Source organism: Mugil cephalus, chromosome 1 (genome assembly GCF_022458985.1).
Source record: "Mugil cephalus isolate CIBA_MC_2020 chromosome 1, CIBA_Mcephalus_1.1, whole genome shotgun sequence".
NCBI classification, from domain to species: Eukaryota; Metazoa; Chordata; class Actinopteri; order Mugiliformes; family Mugilidae; genus Mugil; species Mugil cephalus.
Genome location: NC_061770.1, coordinates 32,704,936 through 32,724,827, shown reverse-complemented (window position 1 = coordinate 32,724,827; position 19,892 = coordinate 32,704,936). Strand labels below are relative to the sequence as shown.

At 42.6% G+C, this 19,892-nt stretch overlaps 2 protein-coding genes across 3 annotated transcripts in view; one reads left to right on the top strand and one right to left on the bottom strand.

Moving 5' to 3' along the window:
• Window positions 1–6: 6 nt before the first annotated feature.
• anapc10 (anaphase promoting complex subunit 10) lies at window positions 7–3,974 on the top strand. Its single transcript, XM_047596418.1, has 6 exons — window positions 7–155; window positions 945–1,070; window positions 1,295–1,385; window positions 1,462–1,582; window positions 1,676–1,729; window positions 3,523–3,974. Exons 2-6 carry the CDS (start codon window positions 956–958, stop codon window positions 3,700–3,702), a joined length of 561 nt encoding a protein of 186 aa, XP_047452374.1. The 5' UTR covers window positions 7–155; window positions 945–955; the 3' UTR covers window positions 3,703–3,974.
• A 2,423-nt stretch (window positions 3,975–6,397) lies between these two features.
• Window positions 6,398–19,892, bottom strand: part of LOC125014670 (F-box/WD repeat-containing protein 7-like) — a 41,977-nt gene continuing 28,482 nt past the window's right edge. For both annotated transcript variants that reach the window (XM_047595926.1, XM_047595935.1), the window contains 10 exons: window positions 18,937–19,071; window positions 18,734–18,857; window positions 15,395–15,531; window positions 15,184–15,297; window positions 12,958–13,139; window positions 11,861–12,086; window positions 10,721–10,787; window positions 9,917–10,060; window positions 9,657–9,806; window positions 6,398–8,402 (listed from right to left, as the gene is read on the bottom strand). In XM_047595926.1, the coding sequence (XP_047451882.1) occupies window positions 8,263–8,402; window positions 9,657–9,806; window positions 9,917–10,060; window positions 10,721–10,787; window positions 11,861–12,086; window positions 12,958–13,139; window positions 15,184–15,297; window positions 15,395–15,531; window positions 18,734–18,857; window positions 18,937–19,071 (1,419 nt within the window). In that variant the 3' untranslated portion in view covers window positions 6,398–8,262. The remainder of the gene's footprint in view (window positions 8,403–9,656; window positions 9,807–9,916; window positions 10,061–10,720; window positions 10,788–11,860; window positions 12,087–12,957; window positions 13,140–15,183; window positions 15,298–15,394; window positions 15,532–18,733; window positions 18,858–18,936; window positions 19,072–19,892) is intronic.

The window sequence follows — 19,892 nt, the reverse complement described above, 5'->3', positions numbered from 1 at the left end:
AGTGCGACACTGTGCGGGCCAGTGACGTCAACAGGAAGCGACTGGAAGAAGTGGGAGATTCGAAGTGGTTGTGTGTAAATTTAACGCGTTCAAACTGTGATTTTATCAAACTGCCCCGCGTCTCATGCACTAATCCGACATTTTGGAGGCTTCTCGTGAGTTGTTCTTTCATACGTTTTAACGTAAACGAAGTTTTAGCATCTTTGAGGTCGCATTTATCGGAGGAATATAAGCTAGCTAGCTAGAGTGCCTAACAAAACTCCTCTAAAACATCTGCTTAATGTTATTTCTCTGGAGAAAATGCGTGTTTCAAACAAATAGTCAATGTCGTATTATTGGAAGGTTATTCCCACGTTTAAAAATAAGTGTTAAGGCTTCTTAAATTTTTAACCACAGACGCAAACTGAGCTGAAAGCTAAAGTTGATGCTAATAGTTGTCTCATTTATATCCCATTTTTTCTCTAAGCATCTTAAAATGATCATATCCTCTTAAATCTGGGTCATTTAACCATTTATAATTCATTGAAATACAAAAATTTCAACCCTGGAGTGTTGTTGTAAGGCATAAGAAAATTTTTATAAAATTTTACAAAAAATTCCATGTATAAAGTGCAGATTAATTCATTTCCCCATATGTGTTTCCTTGTCCTTGAGTGGTAAACAAATGTAAACATGTATTTAGAGTTTTAGAACATCAGAGCATAAGACGTTAGTACATCTCTTCTTCATTGAACCCAATAAATCAGTTTTCATTCAGAGCTGGACCTTGTAGACCACATCAGACCCTGATTAGACGACGTTTCCTGTCCCTTCTCTGATTGGCTGAATGAAAACCACGTGACATTAAACCTCAGTGAGAGGATTCATTCAAAATGCTCTGAAGTTACCACATATGGTTCCTTGCCCTGTAAAGGGGTGAACTCATCTGTAAATCTGTTGTGAAGGTGAAGAAGTAATGGCCACCCCGAGCAAGACGCCGCCCGGCGCCGACCCCAAGCAGCTGGAGAGGACGGGGACGGTGCGTGAGATCGGCTCCCAGGCCGTGTGGTCCCTCTCCTCCTGTAAACCCGGTAAAACCTCCACCCCTTCTTTCTTCTTCTTCTTCAGGTTCTCCAGCAGCTTCATATCTCAGGCCGTGAGATGTTTGAACACTGCAAATAGTTTGAAGTCCGTTGTCGAGTGCAGTAACGTTACTTTATTACTGTTTACTGTTTGTTTTTAGACGCTTTTAGTCTTTTTTCGTGTGTGATCTGTGTGATAGTCTGAGGTCAACTCTTCATCGCCCTGTGTCCAGGTTTTGGAGTCGATCAGCTGAGGGACGACAACCTGGAGACCTACTGGCAGTCGGACGGATCCCAGCCTCACCTGGTCAACATACAGTTCAGGTGACGCACACGTTCGTCTCTTTTAGGACGTTTTCAGCCGAGCGTGTTAACTGTTAACCGTCTGCTCGGTCTCTAGGAGGAGGACGACGGTGAAGATGTTGTGTATTTACGCCGATTACAAGTCGGACGAGAGCTACACGCCGAGTAAGATCTCCGTCCGAGTGGGAAACAACTTCCACAACCTCCAGGAGATCAGGGTAACTCTGCAGTGAATCTGCTTTTTTTTTTTCCGAGGTTTTAAAAGTTTCACGGCCGCTCAGATTCTCTTCTCTCGTCGTCTTTCTGAGCAGCAGTTAGAGATGGTGGAGCCCAGCGGGTGGATTCACATCTCCCTGATCAACCAGGTACGGAAACAGTGGTTTCACTTAGACAATAATAACTGATGTTTTTTATGTCGTGTTAGTGATGTTTCCCTGAGAGTTTTCTACATTTCTGCCTAAAAACGACTCTGATGACCCTGAAAGTAGAAAAAGACTCAGTCAGACACGTGAAAGTGTGAAACTCTAGGATCACGAGATAATTTCAAAGAGACTCAGGTTCAGTTTCTGTAAATCAGGTATTTGTCTCAGTCTGATCTTCACAACACATGTTTGTGTTGAAGTGTGTGATGACAACTGATCAAAGGCTGGAAAAGGTTCCACAACATCTGTAAAGAGTCTGGAAGAAATAAATAATCCACAGAGAGTCAGACAGAGGAAGGAAGGAAGGGAGGAAAGAAGAAAGGAAGCATAGAAAGGAAGAAACATAGGAGGGAGGGAAGGAAGAGAAGGAAAGAAGGAAGGAAGGAAGGAAGGAAGGAAGGAAGAGGAAAGAAAGAAGGAAGGAAGGAAGAGGAAAAGGAAAGAAGGAAGGAAGCATGGAAAGGAAGGAACGTATGAGAGAAGGAAGGAAGAGAAGAGAGGGAAAGATTGAAGGAAGAGAGGAAAGAAGGAAGGAAACATGGAAAGGAAGGAACGTACAAGAGAAGGAAGGAAAGATGGAAGGAACAAAGGGAGGAAAGAAGGAATAAGGAAGGAAATGTGAAAGAAGGAAGAGATGATGGAAGGAAGGAAAGAACAAAGGCATGAGGAAAGGAAATAGGCAAGGAAGGAAGAAAGGAAGGAAGAAATGATGGAAAGAAGGAAGAGAGGAAGGAAGGAAAGATGGAAGGATGGAAAGAAGGAAGGAAGCATGGAAAGGAAGGAACGTACGAGAGAACGAAGGAAGAGAAGAGAAGGAAGAGGAAAGAAGGAAGGAAGGAAGCATAGAAAGGAAGGAACATAGGAGAGAAGGAAGAGGAAAGAAGGAAGGAAAGATGGAAGGAACAAAGGGAGGAAAGAAGGAATAAGGAAGGAAATGTGAAAGAAGGAAGAGATGATGGAAGGAAGGAAGGAAGGAAGGAAGGAAGGAAGGAAGGAAGGAAGGAAGGAAGGAAGGAAGGAAAGAACAAAGGAATGAGGGAAGGAAATAGGCAAGGAAGGAAGAAAAGAAGAAATGATGAAAGGAAGGAAGGAAGGAAAGATTGAAGGAACAAAGGAATGAGTGAATGAAAGAAATAAGGAAAGAAGGAAGAGATGATAGAAGGAAGGAAAGAACAAAGGAATGAGGGAAGGAAATAGGCAAGACAGGAAGAAATGATGGAAGGGAGGAAGGAAGGAGGGAAGGAAGAAAGGAAGGAAAGGTGGAAGAAGAAATGGAAGGAACAAAGGAATGAGGGAAGGAAATAGGCAAGGAAGGAACAAAGGAAGGAAGAGAAGAGAAGGTAAGATTGAAGGAAGGAAGGAAGGAAGGAAGGAGGGAAGGAAGAAAGAAAGGAAGGAAAGGTGGAAGAAGAAATGGAAGGAACAAAGGAAGGAAGGAAGGAAGAGAAGAGAAGGTAAGATTGAAGGAAGGAGGGAAGGAAGAAAGGAAGGAAAGGTGGAAGAAGAATTGGAAGGAACAAAGGAATGAGGGAAGGAAATAGGCAAGGAAGGAAGGAAGGAAGAGAAGAGAAGGTAAGATTGAAGGAAGGAAGGAATAAATGATGGAAGGGAGGAACAAGTGAAAGTTCTGACCTGAACAGAAACGTTGCAGGAAACATCACGAGTTTCCACAAACCTGCGTTGGAGTCGTTCTTTGTCCTGAACGTTCTGTTGTTTGTTCCTCGTGTTCCTGGCAGAGAACCAACGAGCCCATCAGCACCTTCATGATCCAGATCGCTGTGTTGGCGAATCACCAGAACGGCAGAGACACTCACATGCGTCAGATCAAGGTCTACACGCCGGTGGAGGAGAGCTCCATCGGCAAGTTCCCACGATGCACCACGGTGGACTTCATGATGTACCGCACCATCAGGTGATCCGGGCCGAGGCCGCGACGCAGAGACTCACGTTCTGGACGAGAACATACTCTCACACTTTGATATTTCTGGGGGGGGGGGAAGAAAACTTTGGAGTTTCATAAACTCAAAATTAAAAGCCTCAAACTTTTGTGCCAACGCAGCGTTTACTGTTGTGGAATTCATTTCTAATGTCGCACAGCGAGAAAGACAAGATTCAGATGGAATCACACAGAGCTACGCTAGGCTAAGCTAGGCTAAGCTAGGCTAGGCTAAGCTAAGCTAAAGGTTGAGCTGCCTCTGTTCACAAATGATTTGAATCCAAGTGTGAGTGTTGTGGTTTCACCACTAGAGGGAGCCAGAGACGCTCTTATTTCGACTGAAGCAGAGCATCAACAGCCGGAGGAAGGGAGGAAGGAAGGAAGGGAGGGAGGAAAGGAGGGAGGAAGGGGGTAAGAATCTGGTTACCGTGGTAACTGCATCCTCTAAAACGTTGGTTCTCGACTGGTCCTGCTTCAGCTACGTGACGAGATCAAAGAAAATATTCAACTTTTAACTGGAGTTTATTGAATGAAAAGATTGAACAGTTTGAGCCTGAGGTTGTTGAACAGAAGATCATAGTACGAACACACAAAAACACAACAACAAATGTGATGATAAATGTTGTGATTTCAGGGTCTACACGCAGTCTTTAAAAAGTCTAAAATTTGATATTAATCCCAATTTAAGGCCCTAAAAAGAGAAATTGTGTGTGAGGTAGCAGTCACCTGCTAATAGTAGCTAAGCTAGTAGCTAAGAGTTAGCTGGTGTTCTATACACCCATGTTAGAAACAGTTCAGACCAGAGACATAACAGCATCATAACGTACGTAGCAACAGTTTGTTTCCATTTGCTTGAGTTGGGAGACCAGATCAGGTTCTAGTGGAACAAAATCCCAGTTTGAAACTGTGTCAAAGTTCGAGTTTGACGCATTTTTAGGTGTCAAAGAGACGACATGTCGGGGAAAAAGACGACACCTGGTCACTCTGGTTTTACTGCAAAGAAGAACAAGTACATTGAGAGAATTTTTCCAGAAAGTGCAACTTCCCAGCGTTCAGCCACCCTTTGAATTAAATACAGTAAAATAAATAATAATAATTCATGTGCAGGTGAATGTTCAGGTCTTATAGGCTTAACATTTTTCTTGGCCCGCGAACCACCAGTTGAGAATCTCTGAAAACCAATGAGCGTTTGGAGTTTGAGGATTCGGGTTTGAAACTGAATCAGAAAGGAAATGATTCACCTGGAGCATCGTTCTTGTTGTTGTTTGGAGTTTGCTGTGCTAATAAAACTGGACTGAAATGGGGAGTTGATTTATATTTAAAAACTGCAAAGACTTTTCTCTCAAGACGACAATTATTCGGCCACTTGAGCTCCAATTACCCAAGATGGCTGCTCACTGTGAATGACTAGTAATAAAATAAATTTTGTAAAGAAAGAGCATCGATACCGCGGCTGTTTAAAAGTCGGGACCAAAGCCTCGTGTCAGCAGACGTCCTCCCGAGCTGCAGTCGCTGCAGAGGTTGTGCGTTTGCTGCTAATGTAATTGCCGAGGGCAGAGTTATAAAGGCCACAAACACACGAGGCTGGTTTCATTTCGCTAAAAGCACCAGCAGAGACTTTATACGTGGAGACGCAGCAGTAACCACATTATGTCGAGTATCTCCACCTCTATGGGCCCAACATAAATATGGACAACGCGTCTCCCCGGCTCTCAAACTCACGCTAGCGTCCCAGGGACGTGGGAGTTTGGATCCAGAGGGCGGAGCCACAGCAACGATGCCCCGCCCACACAAGTTTTTGTTTAATTAATACTACTCTACCTCCACTGGTCGCAAGGAAATGTTGCATTATACACTGCACTTATTTATTTATTTATTTTTTTAAGAAATTCTCTCCCACGGAGCGGTTGGCATGGCAACTTGTAGTCCTCATGATGTCACGTCCTGTCTCTAATAACACAAAATAGAAAAAAATTATATTAACTATCTAAAAAGGCAGAAAGCATCGTGGAAAAACAAAAATGTTTAATGTACATTTCAGTGTTTTAGTTTTCTAGTCACAGGTCCCATCCACTAACATGGAGGGGGCGGGGCTTATATGACCTACACTGCAGCCTCCAGCCACCAGGGGGAGCTCTACTTAGTTTGGCTTCCCTTTAGAGGAGGAGCTGTTCTGTAGTCCATCTTTAGTTTCATCCATAGACTGTGTAAACATATCACCAGTGTGAATTACACAACAAGTCTTGGCTTGCTAATGTTAGAGCTCCCCCTGGTGGCTGGAGGCTGCAGTACAGGTCATATAAGCCCCGCCCCCTCTGACAAACTAAAACACTAAAATAAAAACTAAAGATGCCTCTTTTTGTCGTGTCACGTTACTCTGGCTACGAACTGAAAACACAAATGGTGTTTGTGCAATAATGTGATATTTCAAGTTTAATTTTAAACCCAGAAACAAACTCTTATTTGTTATGAAACAACTTCCTTTCTGTTCATATATTAAAGGACAAAAGGTTAATGGTACTTTTCGGTTTTCCAAATTTAGTTTTTTTATCCTTCAAACATATGAAAAAATAAGACAGAAAGAGAACTTTATTCTTCTTAAACGTAAATATTTTTAATTTTAAACGTTATTGTGGACTTCTTCGGGTTTTCAGAATAAAAGAGACGATGGCCACTCATATAAAACTCATCTTTATTGATTCTCATCCCTTATAAAAAGCTCAATATGTACATCCTCTTTGTATTTACACTATGTTACATGATTACACAAACCCCCCCCCCCCCCCCCCCCCCACGCCTGGAATAACACTAGTCAGTGCTAAAACCCTGGCGGTGTTGCCAGGCAACGGCAGCCTGTTGGATTAATAATTCATTATATTTCATGATTTGTTGATTTAAACCACATCAATAGTTAAAAAAAAAAAAAAAAGCATAGTAATGCTACAGTTCAGTGCAGGTTTAACCCTTTCAGACATCGAAACAAAAAAAAAAAACAAGCTGCAGTATTTGAATTACTGTAACTCACCAATGGTTTTGACTAAATTCAACCTGTGGCTGAACACTGGGAGGTTGTGCTTTTTTTCTGCAAGACCCAACAAACTCCTGATTCCACCATCCAAACAACTTCTCTCTCTTTTCCTTGGTATCATTACCATAATGGCAGCTTCTTTTTTTTTTTCCAGAAAATGCAACTTCCCAGTTTTCAACCACACTTTGAATTTTGTCAATAGCACAAACTATTGGGTGAGTTACGGTAATTAAAAAAAAAAAAAAAAAAAAAAGCTAGCTTTTGCTTATCTGCAGGCGCATGTTTAGGTCTAAAAGGGTTGAGCCTTCAAATGGGGTCTTGTCACATATAGTGTTTTCTAAAAAGGGCGTGAATAAATAGCGCCCTCTTGTGGTAGGAGTGTGGGGAAAATAGTGGCGGTGGATGGACGTGTTCAATCCTCATCCTCCTTAGCATCAAGGGACTTATTAGCTTGTTAGCATCAGTCCATTATAGGCCACCACTGATTAAGCTGCTAGTGTCGCATGAGAAAACAGACTTCAGGAATATTTTCTTTGCCGTCGATAGCTTTTCAAATAAAAGTTTTGGTATCAAGAATGTACCCTGCGTGTTGTATTCTCGGGTAGCCATCGGGAATAAATCTCACCCATTAATCTGTCATGCTAATGCTAATGCTACACGTGTGATTGGCCGAGCACAAAGTCCCCTCAGGAGACACATTCGAGTCAATTTTGGTCGCAGAACAAAACAAAATCAAAAAATTTAGTGTTTTGGCTGAATTGAATAAACCGCTGACGTTAATCATTCAGTTGTGATTTCAGTGCGCAGTGAACACTTTTGCCTCCGTAGAGCTTTAAATTAAGACAGAGTGTTAAAGCCATTGCAGATGTGAGGCTCTGGTTACTCCTTCCTCCTTTTGCACAATGGGATAAAGACGCTTTTATTCCCTATTTGACTGGCGTTTCTGCAACTACTGGTATAAAGACAATACTGGCTGAGTATGAGGTTGTGTTTGCATGAACTGAAACAATACTCGTCGTCTCCAACCACCTTGGTATTTGGTAGATTTGGTTGTTAACGGCGTCCTTGACCTCCTTATTGGTGCAGCAGCAGCAGCAATATAAATTAATGCCCTCGTCCTTCCTCTTCTTACATTCAGTAGAGTTTTTGTTTAGTTTTTTCTTAAAATCCACGAGTCCTGAATCTGTTTGTCCAACATTCACTTGTTCTCACGAAACGCTTTTGTCCGTCAAACATTCGTCTTGGACACTTCGGTCTGGACACATTCACTAGAGAGAGACGAACATTTTGTCCACGTGTCTCTGCCGGCCAATCAGGACGTGTTGTAACATTCACTCCTGTTCTGTCTGTGGACAGTTTGGAAAAAAAACAAAAACAAAAAACAAACAAGATCCCGTCACGACTTTGGTCAAAAAAAATTCGAGATAGCGTCCGAGGCTTTTCCTTTAAGAAGCAAAATCCTATATTTTCATCTTTTGTCCCAGGTTGATGATGTCACGTCCCTCAACCTCATTAGTCCGACTCCTCCTCCTTCTTCGTGTCGTCCAGGTCGAAGTCTAACACGAGCAGCTTGGTCTCCTCGGTGCCGTTCCTGCTGCCGGCGGCGCAAACCAACCGAGTGTCGGACGCTCTGATTCGCCACACGACGCCACCTGTCGGATCAAAAACACAACAATCGCTTTATAAATAAATAAATATATAATTAGCGTGTTTAGGACTTGTTATACACTGAAACAGACCTGACTCTTTAGAAGGCAACACGTTTACATTTATGGGAATAAACTGCGGTTTCTCAAAGCTGAGACGTTGAGCTTTGCATTCAATATGGTGACGTTACGGTAATTTCACTTGTGCATCTCCTGGAAGGTTATTACACTCTTATAACGTAAGAGTTGTAATCAACTGCCAGATAATAAACGTTTTTGGTGCATTTTCTGACATTTTTTCTGCACATGGACATTATGAGGCTCAGGTGTTTATCTGTAGATTATAGTCCAAACTTTTCACTGGTGGTGTATTACGCTAAATGAATTGACATTTAGGTAGAATCAAAACTTAACCGAACCTTGTGAATCGGAATTAAATGGATTCAGGAGACCAGTAGCGACTCCGGGCCCTAATCAACAGTTTCTATACAGATGATACCATCATGTACATCATCCACCAACAACGACTGATAAACCGTCTTAGTACAAGACTCAGTAAGATTTTTTTTTATCATCTACTGTAATAATGGGGATGTTGGATTTTGAGACGTGGCATTCTATGAAGAAATTTATGTCCTTCCCTGCGGGTTTTGACCTACGCTCTATTTTAAATCTCTTGAGTAGTAACTTGAGTTCGTCTACCAATGGAATGAGAGTAACGTAGCTTTCCCCTCTCCAAACTAAGATCATACCTTGATCGTTATGATATCGGAAGTCTGAAATGTCCGAGTTGGAATTTTGAATTTTCATGAAGGCATTTTCTAAGCCTACTGAAGTCACTGTTGGAAAGACGGAAGGTAAATTTATGGAGCTAACTACAAACAAAGGACTCCAAAATAGTTTAATAATAATAACTAATATAAATCTCAGGATAGGAGTTAGAGTATGATCTAAATTTCTAACTGAATAATATCTCAAATTAAACCACCCCTCTAAGTCCTGTAAATAGCTTCACATGCTACATTTTTGCAGGTTGAAACGTGCAAAAATCTGGTGGGCCACAGTACTATTAAGGTCGTGTGTGAAACCCTGGTTCAGCTTTATAAATACTGTGATTTGAAGGCAGATTGAACATTTTCCTCAAACATTCCGTACCGGTGTTCACGTGTAAACCATGCTACTCTTCGATGCTAAGCTAACTAACCGCCGCCTGCTATCGAGCGAACAGTGCAGGTGTGATGTTGTTTGCCAAGTCCTGACCTGAACCCCGGCTCTGCAGCGCCACCACGTCCCGCAGCCAAGCTCCGGTCCTCAGGTCCCACAGTTTGACCGTCCCGTCGTCCGAGCTGGACAGGACCAGCCCTCGGCAGAACTGGAGACACGTCACCGCTGACTGGTGCTTGTTGGGACCTGAAGGACACACCACCACACCAAACTGTGACCTCCACCTTTCACTGACTTCGTTAGTGGAATAAATGTCAATGGAGGACGCTCTCGGAGGGACATCCTCGCTGTCTCACCTTGCAGCGTGTGGAGACACTGTCCTGTCCGGACGTCCCACACTCGAACCGTGGAGTCGGCGTTCCCGGACACCAGGATGTTGTCACGCAGCTCCATGCCGCTGGTCAGCGATTGGTGGCCGGTTAACGTATGGACACACCCACCTGAACAGGACACACCCATTATCAGTCGGTGCAGTTCTCCTATTGGGGGCGGAGCCTAAATGTTCTCATGTAATGGAATCTAATAAGAATTTGATTGGATTTAAACCTTTACATCGTCACCATAGAGTAACATTTTTATCTGAAATAAAGTGGATTATCTGTGATCCATTTTAACTAAAATACATTTTTACAAAAAGTTTTACTTAGATTAGGGCCGTCACCGATTAAGATTAGTTTTGGAAATGAGCAGTAGTAACATTGTGGAAAGCAAGCAGAAACTAAAGTGTCGCGTATCATGTATCGCTTTAGGGGGCGGTATTACGCACTGTGGTGTCAAAACTGCCAAAAATCCCAAAGGAAGGACAAAAATAAACAAGCTGAAATGGATAAAGTCTGAATTAATCTGTTATCTGCATTTACTGATGTAAACTTAGTTATGAACGCAGGATCCTGAGCAGCTGAGACGTTGATAAAAGTAGTGAAAACATGAAAAATATGAATTCCAGGGAACATCTAAAATAGATATACACTACGAGTCAAAAGTCTGGAGACACCCTCTCATTGATTTGAATAAGAAGGTGTCTCCAGACTGTTGTGATTAATGTTGTGTAATGTAATGTTGTGATAAATCATCCTTTGTAGTAACTATCATGTGGTTACCTGTCTCTGCGTCCCAGACTCTGATGGAAGTGTCCAAAGAACCGCTCACCACAAACGCACCATCGAACTGCAGAGAAAGGGGGAGTCGCTTAATCAAAGATCCTCTATGTTAGGAACAATGACTTATCGTTCATGATTCACAGCCAAAAACAATGAGAATTTAACCATAAGATAAACGTGATAAACGCAAGTTGACGATGTACTCGCAGCTGTAGCTCACCTCTAATCATCTAATGTAATGTAGAATAACAAGTCTGGAGGAATCTCTAAACAAGGCTCCTCATCAATAAAGCTGGATGTAGAACCAACTCATGTACAACCACAACAAGAGCCAGCAATTTAGCCATTAGAAAGAAAGCAGCCGCATCCTCTGGTAAATTAAAAAACATTCGTTCCATATGAGGATTAAATTATTTACTTATGCTGGTCCTTGTACTGTGAACTACATCCGAAATAATGTATTAAAAAGTCCCTAAAATCAAAGATTTAAGAAGTTTATTTTTGGTCATTTCCTCCTGGCTGGCTCGCCTACTAGGGAGTCGACATTTTGAAATGACATTAATGGAATACGTCACAGGGTTGGTTGGGTCCCTCTTAACGCTGTAGGAAACGGAAAGACATGAGGAGCTTGGTATTAATCGTATTGGGTTTTCAGTTCAGAAAAGGATTAAAAAAAAGACCCGAAAGAGAAAAATTTATTGAATTTCAATTTTAATTTTGGAATTTTTAGAATTAATATCCTTTTCTGAACGGAAAATCCAACGACCCAAACATACACGGAGCTACTGGATATGCTTTCAGACCGATACTGTAGTGGAACCACTAAAAGTGGAACCAGTGGACCATTTAATTTAAACCATCTGTCCTCTACTTTAAACATTATGCGCCCTGAGGTGGAAATGATTTCAGTGAAAGAGAGGAAACACTGCAACACCAGGTCAGTAGCAGGTTAGCTAAGCTAGCTGGCCACTCAACGCATGTTTCCAATATGCTAACATCTGTCAACAGTTTTATATATTGTTGAAAAGAGCCAAACTACGTCTATAAAGTGCTTAATTTCACAAACATGTCACAAACATGGCAAAAACATTTTCTAGGACGTAGCTCTGTGTAGCCACGAGCTAAAGTTGTGTTGTTTACCTGCAGTGAGTACACTCTGTTGGTGTGTCCCTGCAGTGTGTGCAGACACACCTCCGTCTCAGGGTCCCACACCTTCACCATGTAGTCGTATCCTCCGGAGACGACGCGCCGCCCGTCGTACTGGACGCAACGCACCGCCGCCACGTGGCCCGTTAGCACGTGCTCACAACGGCCCGTCGACACGTCCCAGACCCGTAGCGTCGTGTCCCGGGAGCCGGACACCACCCTGAGAGAGAAGGACGTCACACCACTGCACTGTTATAACTGTGTGTGTCTGTGTGTGTGTGTGTTGTTCTGTGGTGTCTAACATAGACTGTAGACAAAATGGACGACATGTCTTCACCTCCTACTGTTGGTCAGAGTGAGGCTAGGATTTCATTTGATTGCTATCCTTTCTTTTTTCTTTTTGTTTTCCAATGACACCTGAAACCACAACAATGTCTTGATGTGTTTTAGTTTGACCCAAGTCCCGCCCACTAATATGGGGGAGGCGGGGCTTATATGACCTTCACTGCAGCCTCCAGTCACCAGGGGGAGCTCTACTAGCTGTGGCTTCACTTTAGAGGAGCTGTCATGGCATCCACTTTATATACAGTCTAAGGCTTGTGTGTGTTTGTGTGTGTTGTTTCTAAGTGTGTGTACACTGCTGGTGTGTGTTCATGTGCGTGTTCTTCTGGTTGTCACGGAGACGAATGTAGCTAAAGTGTGCATGTGTAACACACATTTAAGGGTGTGGACTCCAGGTGTCAGGCGTCCCTTATAGCAACCACACACAATGGATACACTGTAGTTGTGTTATGTATGCTGGTTACCACGGAGACGAGCAGTAGCCGAGGGCAATGTTCTGTGTGTGTGTGTGTGTGTGTGTGTGTCCTTCCGGTTGTCATGGAGACAAATGCAACTAAAGTGTGTGTTTGTGCGTATAGAGATGAATATAAGCTAAAGTGTGTGTGTGTCTGTGTGTGAGTGTTCTTCTGGTTGTCATGGAGACGAATGTAGCTAAAGTGTGCATGTGTAAAAGAGAGAGTGTTCTTCTGGTTGTCATGGAGCCAAATTGTGTGTGTGTGTGCGTGCGCGCGCATGTGTGCGACAGTTACCGGTTGCCGTGGAGATGCATGCATCGCACGGTGGACGTGTGTCCGTACAGCGTGTGCACGCAGTCGCCGCTCTCTGCGTCCCACACGCGCAGCGTCCGGTCGGTGGAGCCACTGATCACCGTGGCAACGGCCATCTGACTGCACCACACCCCCCCGGAGTGACCCGTCAACGTCCTCATACACTGAGACACAGAGGGGGAGGGGGAGGGGGAGGGGAGGGGTTAGAGATGACAATACATAGACCAGCCATGTGTGAAGTATACGTTAGCAACAAAGCTAACAACGTAGTTTGTCTTAAATGAAACACAATTAATATAGATTAAAAATGAATGATATTTAATCTGATTAAAATGTGAATCGTTTTACAGGACTAACATCTATATATTCGAGTGTTTTCGCTCGTGTACCTAATGAACTTGCACGTAGATGCTATGCCAGCGTCTCACATTCCTCGCTGCCATACATAGTGTTTTTTTTTTCCCCCCCTCCACTTTCACAGTTACCCTTGAAGGATACACGAACAGAGAAAAGCAGTTTCACCTTGAAGGTGTTGCAGTGCTGGTTGCTGTGGCAACACTGGGAAAACTTTACCTTGGCAACTGTTGCAGAGACGGAGGAGACGATACTGAACCGTCCGTTACTGTCAGCAGATAAGAAAGCTGATAAAGTACGTTTAGAATAATTTACTGTATGTGTTTAATACGGAGACATCATGTCACAGTCCCTGCTGGTTAAAGACAAGGGTGGGGTTTTCTTTCGGCGTCTTTCCTGAGGACTCACCCTAACCTCACAATGATTCTTATAGTGGAGGTTTGACTTTTTGTCATCACAATGTGACCGTGTTATTTAATTCTTTAATGCAAATAATGATGGACAATAAAAAATATATTTATAATTATCCCGTGGAAGAAATCAGCCTGTTACCAGTGAACACATTAATGTGTGATTTAACGATTTCATCCGTCTGAATCTGGCGAATGGGACAGAGACGTCTCCACTTTGTCCAAACTGTGATTTACAGCACATCCTCCATAATTCTTAAGTAGATTTGTGCTACAGATGAGTTTTATCAGATGATCCCCTGTGTTTCCACGATTATGGTAATTATTCAAATTACGGACATGGACGATTTAAGATCACAGACGCCGACATTATTACAAATTACCAGATGAAACTAGTCCCATGCTAACGGGGCTTATGTAGAAGAAGAAGAAGAGCAGTAGAAGTACAGAATGTACGGACTGAACCGCCGGGGCAGGTCTGGACGGTGGAGAGAGCAGGTGTGTCCTGTTAAAGAATGTTCGACTGAAGCCACGTTAGAGGCTCTGAGTCATTGAGGTGTTTCCCCCACGACTGTTCTCATGTGGTGTTAAAATGACACGATCACAGTGGACAAGTAACGTCAGGCTTCAGACAAGCTTCATCTTTTGTGTTCGTTGTTAGGTCGACCATAAACCAAAACCACGTCCCTGTAGCGTCAGAACGTCTTCTTCTACGGTTTTAATTCCGGCCGCCTAGCGCCAAAAATGTACCAATAATTATAATAATAACTAATTTTAATCCGGAAAATGAAGATGAACAGATGGATGTTTGGTGGGGTGGTAGTAGGAGATTCATTCATTCATAACTAACAAGAGCACAACTATTACATCAAGAGCACTTTATATCGATGTTAGCATTTAGCTCATAAGGATGCTAGCAAGGCTGTCCTCTTCCTTATGAGCTATGTTTTCATCAGCTTCTCCTAAGGTCAAAGGAATCTATATGTGATCCCACACTATGGAAACTGTCATAAGTTCAGTCTCCAGTACAAACAATTCTCACAGACTTAGCTTTTGGGAAAAATTAACTACGACCACCAGGGTGTATTTCAGCGACAGACGCCCAAATAACATTGTAGATGTAGAAATACAACTCATAAAAGCAGTGTTTCCAGTAAATGACTACATATTTTTATACATGTTTGAAATGTTCATCCATTCATTCATTCATGTGTGCAACTGTGACTAGATTGGCGCGACCCATAGTGGAAAAATTTCAAACACTTGCCAGTTTTAATGAAAAACTGCTACTTAATGAGTTCTAATTTTCACATTTTGCAAATTCATCCCACCATGGACCAGACTGGACCAGACTGGACCAGATTGGACCAGACTGGACCAGTTTTGACCTGTGGGCCATATGTTTGACATCCCTGATCTATATAACCTTAACACTGCGTCCTACCTTGCCGGTGATGGCCGACCAGACTTTGAGCGTGTTGTCGTCCGACCCGCTGACGATCAGGTCGCCGCTGAACTGGAGACACGTGATCACATGATCATCGTGACCTTTCAACACCTTCACAGAGACATCGAGAGAGACGTTCAGAGACCAACTAATGACGTCTACGTATCAAACTAGCGCCTCTCTAATGAAAGACGACGTGTTTTATTACCATGGGCTCCCGTGTGTCCCCCTTCCTCCAGTTGGTCTCTATGCGGTGTTGTCGGATGTAGGAAGATTTCCACGGGCTGGACGCCTCCTCTAGTGGTGCACACTTCCTGCGAGGATATGACGCACAATCTGAAATACCTGGGGATCAAAGAAACACAAATTATGACCAGTTAATGGACAAAGTGAACAAAAACTAAAATGTTACATTTAGTTGTTTGGCAGAGTGAGCTAGCATTAGTTGCTACTAGCATAAAAACTTCTTGTACTGCAGTGTACACAAACCCAAGCTAAGTTACACACACTTGCTAGTTATTGCTAGTTACACTATTGTTAATTGCTATTAGCTAAGTTTAATTATTGAGGTTGCAGGGTAAGCTAACAATAGCCAATAAAATAAGCTACATGCTACTTATATTGTGTTGGACCGTGAAGTTAAGATGTGAAAAAAGTATGTTTCCTTTGTTTTCATGAGGACAAGGCTTCATTACATCCTCAATAACAGCTATTTTAACACAACAAAAGAATTCTGAATGTCTCTAAAAAGGAAAGTGACATCTGTGGTATTATGGGTCAGTTAATATGGTGTAAGCTAATATTAACCCCTGGGGTTTAACATGTGTAAGCTAAAATAAATTGCTATCACTGCAGTGTAAACTAATATTAAAGACTTTAGTTTTATGGGAATCACCAAAGCTAGACACAGAAAACAGTGTTTCAAATTATCTAAATAGTATCTAAGGTGTTAGCCAATAGGCTACCACCAACTATGAAAACCAACCAAGCTGCAACTTCGTTCACGTAGCTAAAACAAGATAATAACAGCTTGTTTTGCTGGTATCACTACAGTGTGAGCCAACGTTAGCTTAGCTGCAGTAGTTTCATAAAAATCACATGAGCTAATATTGACCAGCATGACAAGACCAACCAAAGTTTGTAGAGAAATTAGTCGCAAACCTTTGATTGGAATCAAGAGCTTAATGGAGTAGGCTAACGTTAGCAAGTTAGAACTGTTGTGTCATTCAAACTGGTGATATGTTTAGTTTCACCCATAAACTGTATAGAGGTGGACTGCAGAACAGCTCCTCTAAAGTGAAGCCAAAGCAATCGGAGCTCCCTCTGGTGGCTGGAGGCTGCAGTATAGGTCATAAGCTCCTCTCCCTCCATCCCTCCATATTAGTGGGCAGGGCTTGGTCCAAAACGAAAACACTAAAATACACATTTTTCAAGGATGGTTTCTGTCATATTATGTTGATGAATGTTCACGTGTCAATTTTTTTGGATAACTTCAGTTTTAGTTCATTATTTAATGCTATAGAAACAGGATGCGGCATAATGGCGACCACCAGTTGCCATGCCAACCGCAAAGTAAAGTAGTCCTGTGGGGCTGTGGGAGTTTTTAAAAATAAAAAAATAAAAAATAAGCCCAGGGTATAATCCAACATTTCCTTGTAACTGTTGGAGGTAGAGGAGAGTGGAAAGTATTTCTACTCTGAACTGTCTTCACTGCGTTACTAGCAGAATACTGCTGTATCTGCTGTATTTTTCTAATTAGGTGTACTGTGAGTGAACGCGCCTGCTCGTTACATTACCCTAATGACGGTTAGCAGCTTTTGTATGCACCCCTGAGCTCTAGCTAAGGCCAACACAGCTCCCTGTGGAGTGGCAGGGGTGTTAATAATTAGCCTTATTTATAAGGCTGGAGAGCTGCAGCCCTCACCGGCTTCATTAGTATGGCTGTGGCAGGGTGCTAGCGCTAGGTAGCCTCATTGGTATGGCTGCTGAGTGCTGGCAGTGAATCTCGGCTGACTGGCAAAATGCCTAGAGACGCACTAAGGCACACACAAACACACACACACACAGACACACACAAGCACACACAGCTACTGCACTGCGCTGAAGGAAGGAGGAGTGACGGACTGTGTGCAGCTGTATTTGCATTTCACACTCAGGTTAGAAAGCAACTACGCGTCCAGTAAGTTCCCGTTCTCGATTTGTAATTCTGCTTTTCATAAGAAAGAAAGAAGACACACAGAGCTAAAGGCGCCTTGTGATGAACTCACAACGGCAACAATTGCTGGAGGTTTTCATGATTTTGGGAGATTAAAAACAACATTGCACTGACCAGACGATTTAGAAATACTTTTGGAAGTCAAATAAAGAACTGAAACAAAAGTTGAAAGTGCACCAACATCATATCAACTACCTAAAATGATAGAAACCATATTTAACGTGTACTTTAGTGTCCCTCCCACCAACACGGAGGGGGTGGAGCTTACATGACCTATACTGCAGCCTCTAGCCACCAGGGGGAGCTGTACCAGCTTCACTTTTCAAGAAACAGCTCCCGGAGTGGCTAGCTTAATGCAGCTAACCAGAAAAAAAAGGAAAAAAATGCTAAATGTTCCTTCTTTTAAGCTAACATGAATGAACATTACGAGTTAAAGCTTTATGTTTCAATTATAATGCACAGAAATTACATGGATCAGCTATTACGCGAGGGAAATTTTATTTTATGGGGCATCATCAGTCTGGTTCACTCCGTAACAACTCCACCCAAACACTAGGTGGTGCTGTGTCGGGTTATTATTTTTGTTTCTACTTCCTGCTTCACTTTCAACAGCGGAAACTGAAACTTTCGCCGAAATTTCACCAAAAGTCATACAAATGGAAGATAAAATGTTTCTGTTCAAAATATTAGGAACACGTGTCGCAGACCACCATCCACAATGAAAACACAGCTGAATCAACATCTCTCTCAGTTATGTGAAACTAATGCCGGGCACCAGAGGTGGGAAAAAATATCGATATGTATCGTGATACTTCTTCCGATACAATATTGATAGTGAATGTCTTAATATCGATTTTAGAAGAAACTGAAAAAGTCACGTTTTGGGTCGATCGTGCAACAAGTGCAACAAATTGTAAATGGATCATCTCGATTAATCTTATTTTTTGACCAATGAATTATCGCTGATGTCATCTGACGTACAAATATACAACTTGTATTTTCAGGTGCATTTAAAACTATATTATATATTACAATATATAACAATATCACAATAATGTATCGTATTGTGACTCAAGTATCGTGATACGTATCGTGAAATTGCTGCCAGTACCCACCCCTTCAAGAAGGCTGTTTTTTTAGGCAAACCTTCTTCCTCCTTTAAGATGATAATAAATGGAATATCTTTGGTGTTTTGGGGCTTGTTGCTTGAATAAAACAAGACATTTAATGATGCTGCAGCAGCACTGACTTTTATATCCTGCTTTAACAACCGTTAACAAGCAGCACGTACAGGATGAATTTGCAGAAATGACAGAATATTTCGGTGTTTACCTTCCTCGCGGCACTTCTCCCTCCACAGCAGGTTGTCTTCGGCCAGGATCCTCCAGTACCTGCAGGTCTGGGCGGCCTGCAGCAGGTCTCTGGGAGCCAGGAACGTCAGGACGTACAGGGCCAGCTGCAGAACGCGACAAACTCTAAACGTTAAACAGACTAACACAGCTGCTCATGTTTGGTCGGATTGGTGGTTCTCGTACCTCTTTGGGCAGCAGGGATATGAAGTCTCTCTGGAACTGAGGCTCGATGACCTGCATCACGTGCTTCACCTGATTGGTCTCGCATCTGTCAATCAGCTCGTCCAGAGCCAGCAGCCTCTCGGGACCACTCCACGTCTGGAAGGGAATGTTGCATTTTACATTTACGTGAGCGCGTCTCGTTTAGTACGTTTCAAACGAATCATTTGACGTTAACCTTCAGGATGGAAGAGTAGAGATGCATCTGGTTTACACCATAGACTGTATATAACAGACGGAGGCGAAAGAGCTTCTTAAAAGTGAAGCCAAAGCAAGTAGAGCTCCCCCTGGTGTCTGGAGGCTGCAGTATAGGTCATAAGCTCCACCCCCTCCATGTTATTGGGCGGGACTACGTGATATTTTTTTTCTAGGGTGGTTTCTGTCATTTTAGGTAATTTTGGGTAAGTTAAGTTTTAGTTATTTGACACTATAGAAACAGGAAGTCACACATAATGGCGACCACCAGTTGCCATGCCAACCGCTCTGTAAAACGATTCTGTGGAACCGTGAGAGTTGTAAAAAAAAAACAAAATAATAAATAACTACACAGTATAATCCAAAATTTCCTTGTAACTGGTGGAGGCAGAGCAGAGCGTAGCATCAGTTAAATGAAAACTTGAGTGAGTGTGGAGGAAGTGTGGGCGGGGCATCGATATTGTGGCTCCGCCCACAGGCCATACTGACCAGACTCTGAATCCAAACTCACAAGATGGCGCCACTCGTATCCCGTAAAATAGCGACAGTTTGGCCAATGTGCAGAAGTGGGAACATGTCGTCCATATTTATATACAGTCTATGCTATTTCCCACGCCCATGAAGACAACTTTAGGACGTCGTACTCACTTATCTATGTCCAAATTAGAACTTTATTACCTCTGAACCAACAGAAAGTAGAAATTTTAATTGTTAATAAATGTGTA

What these genes read in the sequence shown, in the direction of transcription:
- anapc10 (XM_047596418.1), top strand. Translation starts at nt 956, where the DNA reads ATGGCCACCCCGAGCAAGACGCCGCCCGGCGCCGACCCCAAGCAGCTG. An exon ending in CCTCTCCTCCTGTAAACCCG is followed by an intron (nt 1,071 to 1,294) that starts GTAAAACCTCCA and finishes CCCTGTGTCCAG; the next exon opens with GTTTTGGAGTCGATCAGCTG. An exon ending in ACATCTCCCTGATCAACCAG is followed by an intron (nt 1,730 to 3,522) that starts GTACGGAAACAG and finishes TGTTCCTGGCAG; the next exon opens with AGAACCAACGAGCCCATCAG.